Here is a 16713-nt window from a genome sequence, read left to right as displayed (position 1 = left end):
TTTCCAAGCTCTATATTGCAGTCAGCGGGTGTTGCAGTTGAACAGTCCACAAGTCGTCAAATAAAGTTCGCGCATTCATAATAAACGTGCCTCACATGGCTCTGGGGGATGAATAAAGGCCTTCTGTAGCGAATCCATGCGTTTTTGTAAGTTTCTGATAATAATAGCTTTCTAGGACTAAACATTATTTGGATAATTGGAAAAAAAAAAAAAAAAGTTAAATATCTTAACCCTACTGAGATCTACCTCAAAAACTAAAAAGCAATTTATTTAATTCGAAGGCCTGTCGTTATTTTATTAATTTTGTAGGGTGCCACAAGTTTGTTAAAATTTCCAAAGGGTGCCGCAACTGAAAAAAGGTTGGGAAACACTGGACTATTCAACTGCAACACCCGCTGACTGCAATGATAGAGCTTGGAATAGCCAGGACAATTTTTAATATAACTCCGACTGGATTCGTCTGAAAGAAGAAAGTCATATACACCTAGGATGCTTCGAGGGTGAGTAAAACACAAGCCAATTTTCATTTTTGGGTGAACTAACCCTTTAACGTAAAAAAAGTGTTTTCATTTACATGTAGTGCCACCTTCAGATGACTGCTTGTCTTTACTAAGTCCATTTACACCAGGCACAGGAACGAGAGTAGGGCAAGGGGACGGTCCAGCAGGAGTAACAGCACGATGAAGACGCTTTCCTGGCACCTTCACTGTTACTCGCAATAAGTCCATCTCTTTACCTTGAGCATTCTGCAGAAACTCCTGCAATCACAAAAATACAACTATAACATACTATATTATGAGCTATACTTACACAATCTAGAATCTCAAATACGCTGGTTATCTTCTACAGTCAAAAATAACACAACAAAACAGCTTTGGGGTTTTAGAAATGCCATAATGCAATTTCATTGAAGTACTATTGATTTTTCAATAATAATAAAAAAAGTCCAGCAAACAGGGTAATATTTGAAAATATTTTTTTGCACTGGATTTACAACCAAATGATAAATCCACACCCAAAATATAATTATAACATTAGAATTCTATAAAATTATATTATATATAATATAATATATTATGGAATTGTTATATTATAGAATTATACAATAGAATGCAATAATATAATAATATATAATAAATTATTATATTAAAAATACATAATAATTGTTTGTCTTAATATATTATATTATCAAATACTCAACATAATATTTTAAATTAAATTAGAATACGCAGTACTATATTAATTGTTTAATATGATTATATTGAGTATCTAAAACCGAAACTAAAACTACAGCCATAAAAAAAATGTTACTTTCAATTTTTTTTTACTTAAATAAAATATAAAAAACTCAGACTTAGTTGAGCTAGTTGCCAAATTAGTTGAACTACTTGATGTTATGTACTAAATTAACTAAAACAAATAAAAACTATAGACCGTATAGGATAAAAACTCATAAAAACTATATAGACATATATAAAAGGTATTAAATTTACACTACATGCAACAAATAAAGCTAAAAATACTGAGCATTTATTTTGGAACAAAAAAGCACATGGTAAACTTCAGCAAAACACAAAATGTGATTCTAAAAACGAAAGGGTACAAGAAAATTTTTGATGCTCTGTTGAAAACAGTGCGTGCTGCAAAAGTGCGTTACTCACATTTATATTTGAATGATATATAAGCATGCCATTGTTTGACAGCGTCACATACTTCTTCTTCCACTCCTTGTTTAAAGAACGTTCACTGCGTTTCCACAAAGTCCCCTAACAAAGAAAAAAGGAAAAAATATATTTATTTAATTCATTATTTCATTATTACTTATTAATTATTTCTTCTTTTTTATTAGAATGCAATGAGATTCAGACATTTTAAAATATCTTCTATGTGTCCAAATACTTTCCGGGGCCACTGCATTTCACAGAAGTCTCACGTCATATCTTTACGTACCTGTTTGATAGGAACTGATCGACTGCTCATGTCACTTCTGCTATCAGAAGCTCTTTTTTCAGAGTCACTTCCACGACGGTTCTAAAATAACAGACACGTTAAATAAAGTACAGATGAGAGGAAGCTGAAACACATGAAGAAAGGAAACAGATGTGACTCATGAGATGAGGTGAGTGTTAGAGTGACAACGAGAGTTCACAAACAGAAACTATTACTAAAGATACAGTCATGCTTCTGTTTTATTGTATAACAGCATTTGAAGGTGAAGTGTGTAATTTCTGCACCAACAAGAACTTGGCCACACAATGACTGTTTCCAAACAGGTTTCCCAGTCTGCCATTGGTTAAATTAGGATAGAATAAATGATTTTAACATCAAAAATTTACACAAATCACCTCTGATATATAATTCAGATATAAATCCAATTTTATTTTAAATTATGAATGATATAGTATCAAACGTTCCACACACAGTTTCACTGGTGTTGCACATAATCTAACTGGCAAGATTTGAAACTCTTTGTATTGAGCTCAAAGAACTAACCGCAAATAAAGATGTCCGTCGTCGGGGCAGATTTCTTTGCGAGCCCCCATCTCCACTTGCCCCACCCCGTATGTCTTTGTGATTTATCACAGGGGTAGAAGGCAAAGAGGAGGGGTAATCACTACTCTGACCCCCATTACTGGCCTAAGTCAGGATGATGGGATGGTGAGAAGAATGAGACAGAGGTTGGAGTGGTGAATGGTGCAGACAGATTGATAGAGACAAAAACATTTCACAATCACTCAAAACAGTCAAATACTCAATAACAGGGGTGTAAAAATGTGCAATGTATTGATCTGAAAATGAAAATTTCACATGGAACATGAATTTAATGGATATATGAAATATGGAATTTAATCATTTAGACTTAATCTATAGTAAAATATAACCATGTAATTTCTTGTCCAAGAAAGTTTGTTTAATAATAATTATTAAATTATTATAATTATTTATGTTCAAAATGAGTAAAATTATCATCAAATAACAAATAAAATTCAACCAAAATGTGACCAAATTTCTGATTTTCTGCAAAGCATATAATTCGGCAAAGAATATTAAATGAATCATTTCAGAATATTTTGTCAAAGCAAATTTTTACACCCCAACAATACTCAACATTGAAAGAACAACACCATGACAGTACTTAATTCATTCAAATACTTGTAATGATAATAATTATAATGATAAACGGGCCAATCTCACAAAGAAATGTCTGGGTCATATTTCAAAACAAAACGAAATGAAGCGAAATGAAACAAAACGAAATGAAGCGAAACGAAACGAAACTAAACAAAATGAAACGAAACGAAACGAAATAAAACAAAACAAAACAAAACAAAACAAAAATAATTACACAGGGAAATTATATTTTGTATAAAGAAAAATCTTTTTAAGTGTTTTTCATTGTTCTCATGACATATACAATACTGTTATGCAAAAAAAAAAAAAGAGAGAATTTTTAAGTACAAGTACAAGAAATAATAAATACTTACAAATGTATCTCACAAAAGAGATACACCACCCCCCCGAATTTAAAAATGGCCTAGACATTTCTTGTCAGCTTTAATGAGATTCGCCCAAGCATCAGACAGACTCATGAGCCCTGAGATACCTGTCCGGGCCCTGACACTGGAGTCGAGGCCCCTGAGTGACTCGGGGAGTTTGGGAGAGATTTACAGGAGGCCAGAAGGGCGGCTTGCTTCTTGGCAGCGACAATCTTGTGAGTCACTAAGTAGGAAACAAGTTTGTCCAATCAACACTTGCATTTGGTCTGAAAGTAACATGCCTTTTTAGCCCCTATTTTGAGATGAAACTCACTTTCATTAAATACTCTGTCCACATTAAGTCCATATGTGGCACAGGTCTCAAAATAAGTGCAGCGACGCACATCTATACACAGCTGCTGGACTCTCTTGTCCTCAATCACACGGGCGTTAGTGCTACTAATCTTATCTGCAGGAAGAAAAACGGACATCGGGTTTGTACACAACAGCGTATTGCTCAATAAAACATCCCTGAAGCCAAGACAAGTATAGCTCTTACCTTGTGTTCCAACTGCTATAATGGGGATTTCTGCTATGTTACGATGGGCACTTAGCTCACTGTAGTTCTTGTACACATCCTGGAAACTTGCTTCATTTTCCAGACTAAAAACTAGGATGACGCCATCAAGCCAGTTGCAGATCTACAGTCACAAATTTAGAAATGAAAAACAGGGAAAAAACTGAAGCATTTAAAGAAATAGTTCACCCAAAAGTGAAAATTTGCTAAAAATTATTCACCCTCAGATTTGGAACAGATTTGGAGAAATTTAGCAGTTATTATGGATTATGGACTCATATTCATATGGAAACACGCAGCATTTTGTGTCACAAGATGTTAATTGATGGACTGGAGTCGTGTGGATTGCTTGTGGATTATTGTGATGTTTTTAGCAGCTGTTTGGACTCTCATTCTGACGGCACCCATTCACTGCAGAGGATCCACTGGTGAACAAGTGATGTAATGCTACATTTCTCCAAATATTCTCTGATGAAGAAACAAAATCATCTACATCTTGGGTGGTTTGAGGGTGAGTAAATTTTCAACAAATAATCATTTTTGGGTGAACTATTCCTTTAAAGCAGAATACATTACTGTTCAAAAGTTTGGGGTCAGAAAAGTTTGATTTATCTGGAATTATTTCAGGAGAATGCATTAAATTGTTCAAACGTGACTGTAAAGACTTTTAAAATGTTACAAAAGTTATCAATTTCAAATAACTGCTTTTCTTTCTATTCATTAAAGAGGTCATGAACTGAGAAATCAAAATTCCCTTGATCTTTTGACATATATGAGGTCATTGTACTATAAAAACACTTAAAAAAACTTAGTCTAAAAACAGCTTATATTGAAGCCAATCTGCCAAAATGACAGGTTGTGGAATGTGTCACTTTATGACGTAATAGTGTGGCTAAACCTCGCCTCCACAGAAGAAGATCAACGCCTGCTTCTACATCACTGCCTGTTTAGCCCCGCCCACCGATTTGCATATGTCATGTAGTGCAAATAACGCAGAACGCAGAAACCAAATGAAAAAGATACTCCGAAGAAAACAAGATGCTGTACAGTGCCAAGTTGTGGAAAAACAGTCTTTGCATTGCCCTTCCTTCTTTCTGATCTTAACATTAGGAAAGAGTGGATTAATTTTATATTTAATGAAGATCCAGATTTCATCAATAAGAACTTGGTCCTTTGTTCACTTCATTTTACTGCGGATTTGTTTCTAAACAAAGCAAAGAAACTAAAAGACGATGCTGTGCCGAATATAGCCTATTGGATCCAACAGTAATCCAACAGCACCATACAAGTGAGAGTAACTGTTTTTATTACGTGGTCACTATTGCTTTGTCTGTTATTACAGATCGTTTGATATGTACCGAGTATTTATGCGTTTTTAACATAAATCACAGCAGCGTCCATCTGTGAAGGATGTAGGCTGTCAAACATCAACTGTTAGCCAATCATAGCAGTGGGCTTTTACTTCTGAGTCTACAATCCACCACACCTATTCAAACTGAGCATTCCGATGAGGGGGGTCAAAACAGGACAGAAAATAGCATATTACTTCTAAATTATTATGTATTTTGATGTAAAAATCTTGATAACATTATAAGTGGTCCTCAGAGAACAGTACAAAAATAATAAAAAGGCAGTTCATGACCCCTTTAAAGAATCCTGAAAAAATCACATTTTCCACAAAAATATTAAGCAGCACAACTGTTTTCAACATTTATAATAAATAAATAGCAAATCAGCATATTAGAATATTTTCTGAAGGATCATGTGACACTGAAGACTGGAGTAATGATGTTGAAAATTCAGCTTTGCATCACAGGAATAAATTACATTTGAAAATGTATTCAAATAAAAAAACTGTTATTTTAAAATGTAATAGTAGTATTCCACAATATTACTGTTTTTACTATATTTTTGATCAACTAAATGCAGCCTTGGTGAAGCTGACTTCTTTCAAAAATATTTTTAAAAAGTTATTGACTCCAAACGTTTGAATGCTAGCATACATAAAAAAAGTTTCTCTTTTTTTTGCTACACAAGCTAAATTTAAAGAAGCAATTCATAACACAACATAAGAATGCAGCATTCTTAATCTTTCCACGAGGGATTTTTGCAATTGTAACGTAATTGTAAATCAGTTTCTAGTTAAACACATCTGGTTTAATGGCCCAGACAACTTGCTGGCAGTTTGTTACCGCCACACTAATGTTAGTATAAAAAAGAGGAAGATGCACACTTTGGCCAAATATTTCTGTCTTACATACAGTATGTTTCTGTCTCAAGTGTACTTAGCAGAAATAAACACACCTGTGCACTTGGTGGGCCAGATTCCTCTCGGATCAGCAATAAATGACTCTGTCCCTCCACCAACACCTCTTTTTTATATCTTCCCCCTTCCAGAGAAGAAAAAGAGGACAAAAGCGAAAGATAAGATAACAATAATACCCCTAAACGGTTAAAATGACAGTCTTCATAGAAGAGATGAGAAAGAACAAAGTTCTCACCCTCATGCGACTCAAGTGGAAGATAACTTCCTGTGATGAATCTGTTTACTAAAGCAGATTTTCCACTGCGAAGGCTACCCAGAACCCCCTGTATGCGGCAGAAGGATCATATTTTACTCCAAAAAACAGATCTCATCTGAAACTCCTGAGGACACATTTGAGACTACTAGGGCCTTTTCTCATGAGAAACTTAAGCAGGATTTAAGCAAAAGTCTCCATTTGTCCTCTTTTAATTTTGTTGGTGTTTAGAAGAAACATTTTGGATTTTAAAGAGATCTCATTTGTGATTTTTCTTTCCTACAGGCAAAGATGTATCCTTACTCAACAGTATGACAAAAGTTAAAAATAAATCTTTTTAGCACACTAAACCAACTGAAATATTGTTTTCATAGATGTATGACTAAAATGATTTGAAATTGTTGTTTATATGCTTCAGGAATTTACAAAAAATGTGTTTAAGTTTTCTCACCAATCGCAGTTCTGGAATAGCACGAGTTAGGGTCCATTCCTGGCTATTGGCACATGAAGCTGAAAAATTAAAAGTCAACATTAAGTCATAACTTCAAATCAATGAAGAAAATATGTGTGCAAAACACCTCACCCTCATGCTATGATACTGTAGGGCGTTTGAGTGGCTTTTAATGTGTCACTATGTGTTTTATGCAATTGCTAGGGTGTTTTTGGGTGTTTTCCAAAGTAAAAAGTATTGTATATTATACAAAAGGTTGTATATTCAAGGTGACCCCTTTTGACTAAAGTGGTGGGATTAGTTTTATGTACAGTCACCAAACTCGGAAATATATTGTTCTCATGAAGCCGGACAACTTTCTATATCATAGTCATTAGCTCCGCCCAACAGGAAGTAAGCTATTTTGGATTGAATGTGGATTTGTTTTTTATCTCAGAAATTTTAAAACTCATCTGATCACCAAATTTGGTCAACGTAAAACACCAAGACATTGAAGATGCTGAATGACAAACAGATTTTTGATATCTCAAATGGTGTTGCCATGGCATGGGATTAAATGAATGACAAAAATGGAAATCAGGAAGAGTCTCATATCTTCTAAGTGCATTGTCTAATTTAGATCAAACTGGGGTTCTATATTTTGTAATATTCTAGTCTGTATTGGTGCTTACCAAGTATAATATAAATAAAACTGCAACAGAAAAATAGATGAATGAATCATATAACAGAAAATGGAATGGGATATGTGCTGATTTATGAATATTCTAGTCTCGGTAGGTCAGCTACTGTATTTCTGTTTTCCAAAAAAGATCTCTCATATTGATCTACGGCCTTAAATCCCCTTGTTGTCAGTGATGTGAAACTTCAGATGACTCACTTACAGGAAGAGACATGATTTTATGACTATACAGTGATCACAACACTCACTGAGCAGCAGAATTAATGACATTATCACTTCCCTTCAGGTCAAGCCACGTTATTTTTCGTGACTATCAAATTCAGTTCAGGCCTAAGGATGCTTTCTTACAGCAATCTGTGTCCATTTAAACACAGATCAGGCATTGCCCATCCCTTCTGTTACACATTTCTATGCTGCATCGAAGTGCAGTTTGATTGCACTGTAGCCTCAGATGACGGTTCATCTGGAGTATTTTTTACGGTAAAATTCCGGCAACCACAGCTGCTGGTTTTTTACCGTAAATTTTACGGAATTTTTTTTACAGTGTGTTATAAATCTCTGATAATTCACAGGGCGTGAAGGACTGCAGGTGTATCAGTGCAGCAGTGAGCATGGAGCTCCCACACCCCTCTCCGCTTTATATAGGAAGTCTTAGCACGCGCTCACTATTTTTCACCAGAGGTTCAGATCCGGCACACAGTGATAGACGAGCACGTCACATCGTTTTTTTGTGTGCCTGCACAGCTGTGTCACCCTGTGGGTGCAGCAAGCAGCGGATGAGATGCTTTTGTTAAGGGGGGTGCTTCGGTGCGATACAGTACCCTTGTGACCGGCGTGGACTGATTAAAGCAGCTCACGACGCACAGATGCATGAGTTCGCAGCTTAGATCGGCATACCATCTGAGTTGGCACTAGTGCTGTTTGCAGTTTCCTCTCTCACGCGCCACCCATGACACAACGGAAGAGGTTTAACCCCCTCCGAATTCAGCGCAATTCTATGAGGTCATTGTATGGCAGGGCACATCAGGAGTCGAGCCAGTGTGGTTAGACAGTGCGATCCTTATGTGCCATATACAACACGCCACCCCCTCCATCTAAACGGACGCTCTATGTGTTAAATTCTAAAGCTGGTCTCTCTCGTTGTCAAAAGGACCCCTCCTCGCATACCCTCACTCCCATTCATTTCATCTATGGCTCGCTCCCTGGCATAACCCAGCCACACAACAGGCAACTCTCTCAGCCCTCCCTGTTGCCATGACAACCCCACCTCCAGCCACTGCTTCTGTTCACTCGGAGAACACATACGTAAATATTTTGTGTGCGCATGCGTTGTGTGTACAGACACATCAGACCTTTTGCTCATAGCATATAGATCACACACCCCTGTATTGAATTTCACTTGTACAATTACCAATTATATCCTACCAAATAAGGAACCTAATTATCAAATCTATATTGTTGAGAAACATAGACGTTGTTTGAAAAGAATCCTTTGTTCAACAAGCTCTGCATATAAATTAGTTGAAGGCATCTCTGCAACATTACAACAGATCATTAGAAGGAAAACCGACTTACTTTGCTTGGGTGGATTTGAAATGCCTGTGGATACAGACACTGTCTGCGTATTTGAGTTATTTCTCCACTACAAAAACCAATGCTTCACCTCCAGTTTAGAGTGCTAAAATTCATGGCTGGATATGGTTTGAAATTAAGAGGCTGGTGATGAAAGGACTGAAGCTTCCATGAAAGAATGAGATCAGAATACAGGAAGTGGGCGGAACATCAAAAATGGGATTAGGATGTTGGGCAAAATTATGCTGCCTGTGGCATGGGTATTATCAAATTTGTTTACCATTCCAATTTTTCCAGTGCAGAAACAGAAACAGTAGGGGGTGGTTATAAAGAAAAGGCTAGGATGCTTTCAGCGTCTTAAATCTACACCCCTAGGCATTAGAATTAATAAAAGCAGAATTCCCCAAATGTGTGTACAGACTTCCACATGTCAATTTTTAAAATTAATGCCAACTAAAACAACAAGACAATAAATCAATTAAATAAATAATAAAAACTCTGTCATCAGTCCTTATGTCATTCCAAACCTGTATGACTTTCTTTCTTCTGTGGAATACAAAAGATGTTTTTAAAAAGTATTTTTTATTTTCAGACAATAAAAATAAGTGGAGTCCAATATTGTTTTAGACCCCACTGACGTTCACTGCATGGATAAAGACACTTTTTTCCTTTTGTGTTTCACAGAAGAAAAAAAGTGATTCAGGTTTAGAATGACACATTTTTGGGTGAACAATCCCTTCAATGTAAATGTAGCATTTAGAAAACTTGTGAATGGATTGCAGATGTTCATACACAAGGAAGCCCTCATTTACAAACTGTGCAAACTACCTGGCGTGACCCCCTCCCATTTTCGGAAACAATCCTGCTTCTATTTATCTGAGAGTTTCAGTTGTGAAAGGATGAGTAAGTCATGTTCTCCTACCTTCCTCTTCACTGGATTCCCTCCGAATGGTGCTATAGACTGGGGTCACAATGGTTGCACTGGTTGCAACTGGAGTGCTCTTGGTAAAAATGCCACTAATAAATCTTAGCATTTTGCGGTCACGTGCTGAAGCCCCCTGGGACTGAGCTGTTCTAAAGTCTGCTACCATTTGACCACCTTTGCACTTCAGGAGGTCTTCGGATAGACAGTTCAGGTCACTGTTGTCCAGGGTGCGACTCTTTCCTTTGCGTTGAGGCTTGGTAATCAAGGCGACAGGGGTCGGAAGAGATGTAGATCCTGACTTTAATCTCTCTGCTCGAGGGCTTTGGGTTCGCATGGCTATGATGTCCCCTTCAGTGGGTTTCTTCATCCCAACACCCCCTTTGAGGTGTTCATCGCAAGGTTTTACCTCGCTTACAGCCCACGATGCCCGAAAAGATCCAGGAGTTGGGCTGGTTGGGGACTGGATCCTGGTCCGACTGTCCTTACGGTCAAGGCTCTTGGAGGAGGCATGGATGCTCTCTCTGGACTCTTTAAATTCACGGCCACCTCCATGAGCTTTAAGGAGCGACACAGGCCGCTGGGTTGCACGGACTGGGATGTCACCAAGATGCCTAGCTACATCCCGGGAAAAAGTGGTTTGGGGCATTCCAGTGGATTCTCTGGCTCTTCCATTCTCTGTGGTGGGTGAGATCATTGATTTTTGTCTATCTCCGGGATGAACACCATCTGCAAAAAGTGCCTTGTCCTCCCTTGGGCTTTGGAGTATTTCCTGTTCCACTGAGAATTTGACAGATTCTCCAGCTTCCAGCTCAACAGCCTCACCCATTTTCTGGCGTTCCTGGCCCTCATTATTGAATCCAGTGTGCTTGAGATGTTTCGCTCCATCGGAATCGTACACTGCTCCCCCCACAGCCAGCCTAGACTTCTCCAACTCATTTTCCTCAGTGGTTTCTACCTTCACCAAGGTGAGGGAGATAAGGTAGGTGGTTTTTGACTGTGAGGTCCCGGTTCGGTTCATGTGGTCCAGAATTTCTCAACAGATCAAGGACAGAAAATAAATTCAAAGAGTCAAATAATGTTCAGTGGCTTCTACAGCGGAAAGAAATCAAAGAATTCACAGAAAGAGACAATTCAGGCAAGTATGTCAAAAAGAAGTGAACCGTGACCTCATTCCTTAGAGTGGGAAAGAATTTAGCTAATGTCCTTTGTGCTCTTTCACACCTTCATGTTTCTTCGCAGACTTCATTCTCTTCATAACACTGTTCTCTGGTCCTCTCACGCCTATTTTAAGCATGCAGACATGTGCCCACCTCTCCACACCTGCATGAAAAGCATGCTCCCAATTCCATTGACTACATTCAACAAGAGGCAGATTTGAAGGCAAAAATTACAACGAACGAGATGGAAACGAGATCGAAAATTCCTTCAAGGATGACAAAGAGTAAAATTACATCTGGGAGACATGCAGAACTGGTAACCTCAGATCAAGGCACATCGTTTCACCAACCTGCTCCACGGCGAGTGGAGGAGATGCTGACAGACTGAAGAGTCAAACTGAGGAGTCAGTCTAAATGCCACTTGGATCGGTGGAAATGTTTACGGTAAGTCCATAGAGAGAGATCCCAGTGTCCCCATACAGAGTCTATTCATCACGCCTCCGGTGATCAGTGCGTCAAGCAGTCGGGGATGTCAATAAAACAGACACGCAAGACAATCATTCTTCATTCTAGAGAGGAAGCTGCATCTCACGCTAAAGGTTTAGACGAGCCACGCATCATGAACAAGGGTCCCTCAGATCTCTCCAGTTGAAGGTCTTCTTCAAACCCACGCAGAACGGCACCGTGCAGGAATACCCTGCTCTCTCCATCTCCTGCTTCTCTCTCTCGCTCTCTCTCTCTGCCCTTGTCACCAGCCAGACAGCTCCCAGCCCCTGCTTTCTACAGCCTGCTCCCCCCTCCTCTCGCTCTCCCTCCCTCCCTCCCTCGCTCGCCTTCTCCCTCTCTTCTCTTGCTTGCACACTCTCTCCTGCTTAAAAAGCAAGATTCAGTGATGTGTTGAGGAATAAAGACAGACTGTAAAGCTTGCAAGGTTCTGACAGGGAAAGAGGATCAACCGCTCAAGAAAAACACAATTTGAGTGGTTACGTGCAAAGCTAATCAAGACTGACACATCAATCAAACTAATTTTGCACTCGAGCCAGTGCCGTATCAGGCGGCAACGTGCCACATATCACAGTCACAGTCAGTACAGTGATTCAGGAGCCGCCGTGTCCCCCCACCTTTTCTCTCCTAGACACTGAGCTTGCTTGTTACCAAGGTATTCCAAGGCTAAACTCCTCCTCCTTCATGCACTGATTCCATCTAGTCTCTGGCTCCCATTCGCTATCTCCATATCTAACCCCCTGCGCTGTGCACTGACTGTCCTTGCCAAGGTGTGTATGAATGAGTAAGACTGTGTGAGGGCATGCAATATTATTGACAAATTTATTGACTGATCTGTTTGTCAAGTGGGCTTGATTAAATACTACACTGAGTAAATACTACACTCAAATTGATTCAATACACTCTCAGAAAAAAAAGATACAATAGCTGTCTCTGTTGCGGAACCCTTTCACAAGGTACTAATATGTACCATTTAGATCAGGGGTCTCCAAACTCAGCCCTGGAGGGCCGGTGTCCTGCAGAGTTTAGCTCCAACCCTAATTAAACACACCTGAACCAGTTAGGTCTTACTAGGCATACTAGAAACTTCCAGGTAGGTTTGTTGAGGAAAACTGGAGCTAAACTCTGCAGGACATCGGCCCTCCAGGACCAAGTTCTTGGCAGTGTACAGAGTTAATTGAATTCGAGTCAGTTAAGGCTATTATAATTAAATAAATAATGGACACACACACACACACACACACACACACACATTCTTGCATATGTGGTTTACGGGGACTCTCCATAGGTTAATGGTTTTCATAATGTAGAAACTGTATTTTCTATCGCTCTGCACCAACCCTACACCTAAACCTACCCCTCACAGAAAACTGGCAATTTTTGAATTCCATAAAACACCATTTAGTATGTTTTTTAAGCCTTTTGGTTTATGGGGACACAGGAAGAGTCCTCATTAACCATGTTTATTAGATCAGGGGTCTCCAAACTCAGCCCTGGAGGGCCGGTGTCCTGCAGAGTTTAGCTCCAACCCTAATTAAACACACCTGAACCAGTTAGGTCTTACTAGGCATACTAGAAACTTCCAGGTAGGTTTGTTGAGGAAAACTGGAGCTAAACTCTGCAGGACATCGGCCCTCCAGGACCAAGTTTGGAGACCCCTGATTTAGATACTAATATGTACACCTTAGGTACTAATATGCACCCTTTAGGGATAAATAAGGTACAAAGGTGTACCTTTTGAAAGTGACAGCAGTGACAGGGATGAGAGTTAAAAAAAAAAAAAAGCTGTCCCATGCAAGATTAGTTGGATGTCTGGGGAAACATTTTTATATATATATATATATATATATACACACACAATCACACACACACAGTTAACATATTTTACACTTGTATTTTCTATTAAAAGTGTAAAAGGGGTAAATGAGGTAAACACCATTTAGTATGTTTTTTAAGCCTTTTGGTTTATGGGGACACAGGAAGAGTCCTCATTAACCATGTTGTACCCATGGTACCCATGTCATTATACACATTTGTGTCCTCATAAACCATATATACCAGAACACACACACACATTTAACACATTTTACACTTTAATAGAAAGTAACAGAATCCAAAAGGTCCACATTTTGATAAAAACGTGTTATGACAGCCGTGTTAATGTTTGTTATGACTGAAGCACCCCCTGTTACTGTTTTGAAATAGTTTGATGACAAAGTAGGTAATGTTCATGGGTCAATTACATCACACACACACACACACACACACATATATATATATATATTTCTATGATATAATCTTGTAGAGGTAGGAGTTGCCTTTCAATTGGCAGTCGTATTGAGTTTACAAATCAATCATATATGCTATTGATTGCTATCAATCATGAAAACAGATGTAATTTAACACTATTCAACAGAACATTTAGGAAGAGGGCATGCAGTTATTTGTGTCTAAAGTCTCTCATTTCAATTTTTTTTTTAATTGATTTGCTTCTCTATTTATTAGTGGATTAGTCACTATTACGATTGCTCATAGTTAAGGGATTTCAACAAAACACTTAAAGGGACAGTTCACCCAAAATTCTCCCCAAAAACCACTGAAATGTTTTTCAAAATATCTGATTTTGTATTCCACAGAAAAACAAACTGCACGCAGGTTTGGAATGGCATGAGTAAATTATGAAAGAAATTACCCTAGCAACCAACCACAAGACCTTAGCAACCGCATAGCAACACGCTAGAAACCTCTCAGAATACCTTATTAACCACATAGCAACATCCTGGCAGCCACAGGCAAACGCCACTCACGTTTTTATCAGAAAATTCAAAACACTATAGTTTGTTTAATTTGATTGTATGTTATTGTCCTGCTAAACATTCTCTGTGCTAAAATTTCACGGTCGACATCTCTGTCTTGGAGATCTCGCACTCAGAAATATGTTTTCCCTTTCTCTCTCTTCCCTAAATCGCTGTCACGCTGCCTGTCTCCCACTCGCTTGGCTCCCTGACGTAAGCAACATTTAAATGTGTCAGTCCTATTCTCAAATCCCTATGCTCAGAAGCCAACAGCAATGACTTCCCCTTTATAGTTTCCTTCACTTTTATTTTATTCCCATCAAGCATAATTTGAATCATCATATGACTATGTGGGCTACATAAATCATGTTCAAAGAGCATCCACTTGTTTTTTACTATTTCATCTAATCTGTTCTGCAACTTTGTTTACGGACATCATTAGTGATGCTGGTTAATACAAGAGAACAAATGGAAAATTATAAAACGGGTTAACCTAGGGACTATATGATAGAAACAATATCATAATATAAATATCTTATTTTAATTTTGGTTCTGGCTAACAGATAAATAAGGTGTGAGATTATGCTCATAACGTCTTCATATTGAGCTACAATCTAGAGTGACGAATGCATAAAACACTCGCAAGAGGAAGTGCGTGGAGGAAGTAAATTATAAGGAGTATCAACAAACATTATATTAAAGATGCATTAGTCAATGACACCATATGTCTTGACCTGAAAATATGCACACATGGCAATGCTCACTCCTAACATGATTTATAATGTTACGATGACGTTGCATCGTAAAATAATTGAACTTTTATGTCTTGCTCGATTGGATGCCAGATTATTTAAAACCCAACAGCAAATTTAATTTGTAATCTTATGGTAAACTAAAAATAATTGGGTCAGATACAGAGAGTAAGAGCAGCACTATAGACAGGTGGTGCCTGAGATGGAGAGGATGTGGCTTTCGTGGTCAGCAAGAGAGCGTCAGACAGGAAATGGACCAGCACTTCGTGTTCAAAAGCTTGCCACCATTACGATGTCTCTAAGATGGTGCTAATGTTTCAACCTGGGCCTCTTTAAATTAACATCCATGATTCTGATTCTACATCCGGACTGTAGTAACAGTTCATCATCACAGTCTAATGGAGGAGCGTGTGCATTTGGAGACGTCTACTGGATGTATAATTCAATTTAACATGAGTTAAAACATTTATGTTCTTTTTTATCTGTCTGCCTTCCCTAAAATATACATTTGGGACATTTTACAATATGACATTATTACAAGAAAGCACAAGATAACAAACATAATACTGCAGAAAACTGAACAATCAATAGCAGTTAAACCATGTGAAAATGCAGTGAAAGGCATTTTAACTTACACAAAGAGCTGACAATCGACTAGTAAACTTGTTTTCTTCTGAGGGTGATCTAGATATGAAATACTATCAGAATCTGGCTCCAACATAGAGTTCAATTCAAACAGTGTGCTGTTTATGTGCAAGTCAGTCTTGGTAAGTACAGACCCCTAAAGACCCTTAAATAAACATCTCAACTTGCAAAACCATATGGGAATCTATCAGCAAGTGTTCTAGTGGACAAAATAAACAATCTCATGATATTTACGAGATCTTTCAAAGAAACTCAGGCTCACCTTGAATGCTGTGGAGGAAAACCTTTAGTCCTGTCCTGAGCTGCCGGTCCTCAACCCTCTCCAGCTGTTTGAGAAATTTGTTTACGGTGTTTTGCAAGCTCTCATGTCTTTTCACCTCAGCTCTAATTGCAGTCGAGTGTGTAACTTTATTTGTGCTGTTCATATTTAGACCAAAGTGACTGCTCAAACGGCATGGAGTTTCTCCAGTAACCCATCAGCATTTCCTGCCCGTTCTTTCATGTCAATGTCACGTACAGAAGCAGAAAGCTGTTTAGACTCTAGGTATGCAGCTCAGAGCAGAAGTAGATTTGCTTGCATGAATTTCCTCTCTTTCTTTCTCTCTGAATTTACTTCCTGATTTTATAAACTGTCACCATCTCATAGGCTGCTTAAAAAAAA

At 38.3% G+C, this 16713-nt stretch overlaps 1 protein-coding gene across 3 annotated transcripts in view; it reads right to left on the bottom strand.

Annotated features, from left to right (window-relative positions):
* Positions 1-16669, bottom strand: part of LOC107697918 (arf-GAP with GTPase, ANK repeat and PH domain-containing protein 1-like) — a 22525-nt gene extending 5856 nt beyond the window's left edge. The window contains exons 1-11 of one of the 3 annotated variants that reach the window (XM_016498786.1): positions 16315-16669; positions 7024-7082; positions 6555-6642; positions 6358-6443; positions 4036-4177; positions 3811-3945; positions 3605-3720; positions 2494-2637; positions 1951-2031; positions 1662-1766; positions 575-758 (exon numbers count right to left, since the gene is read on the bottom strand). In XM_016498786.1, coding sequence (XP_016354272.1) covers positions 575-758; positions 1662-1766; positions 1951-2031; positions 2494-2637; positions 3605-3720; positions 3811-3945; positions 4036-4177; positions 6358-6443; positions 6555-6642; positions 7024-7082; positions 16315-16477 — 1303 coding nt within the window. In that variant the 5' untranslated portion in view covers positions 16478-16669. Of the gene's footprint in view, positions 1-574; positions 759-1661; positions 1767-1950; positions 2032-2493; positions 2638-3604; positions 3721-3810; positions 3946-4035; positions 4178-6357; positions 6444-6554; positions 6643-7023; positions 7083-10196; positions 12078-16314 lie in introns of those variants that run through there. The other 2 variants (XM_016498784.1, XM_016498785.1) reach the window with 2 other exon arrangements.
* Positions 16670-16713: the final 44 nt, after the last annotated feature.

The sequence above is a fragment of the Sinocyclocheilus anshuiensis genome, unplaced genomic scaffold (assembly GCF_001515605.1).
Source record: "Sinocyclocheilus anshuiensis isolate Anshui unplaced genomic scaffold, SAMN03320099.WGS_v1.1 scaffold78, whole genome shotgun sequence".
In the NCBI taxonomy this organism is placed as follows: Eukaryota; Metazoa; Chordata; class Actinopteri; order Cypriniformes; family Cyprinidae; genus Sinocyclocheilus; species Sinocyclocheilus anshuiensis.
The sequence above is the reverse complement of the archived record's forward strand: the minus strand, read 5'-3'. Positions and strand labels throughout refer to the sequence as shown.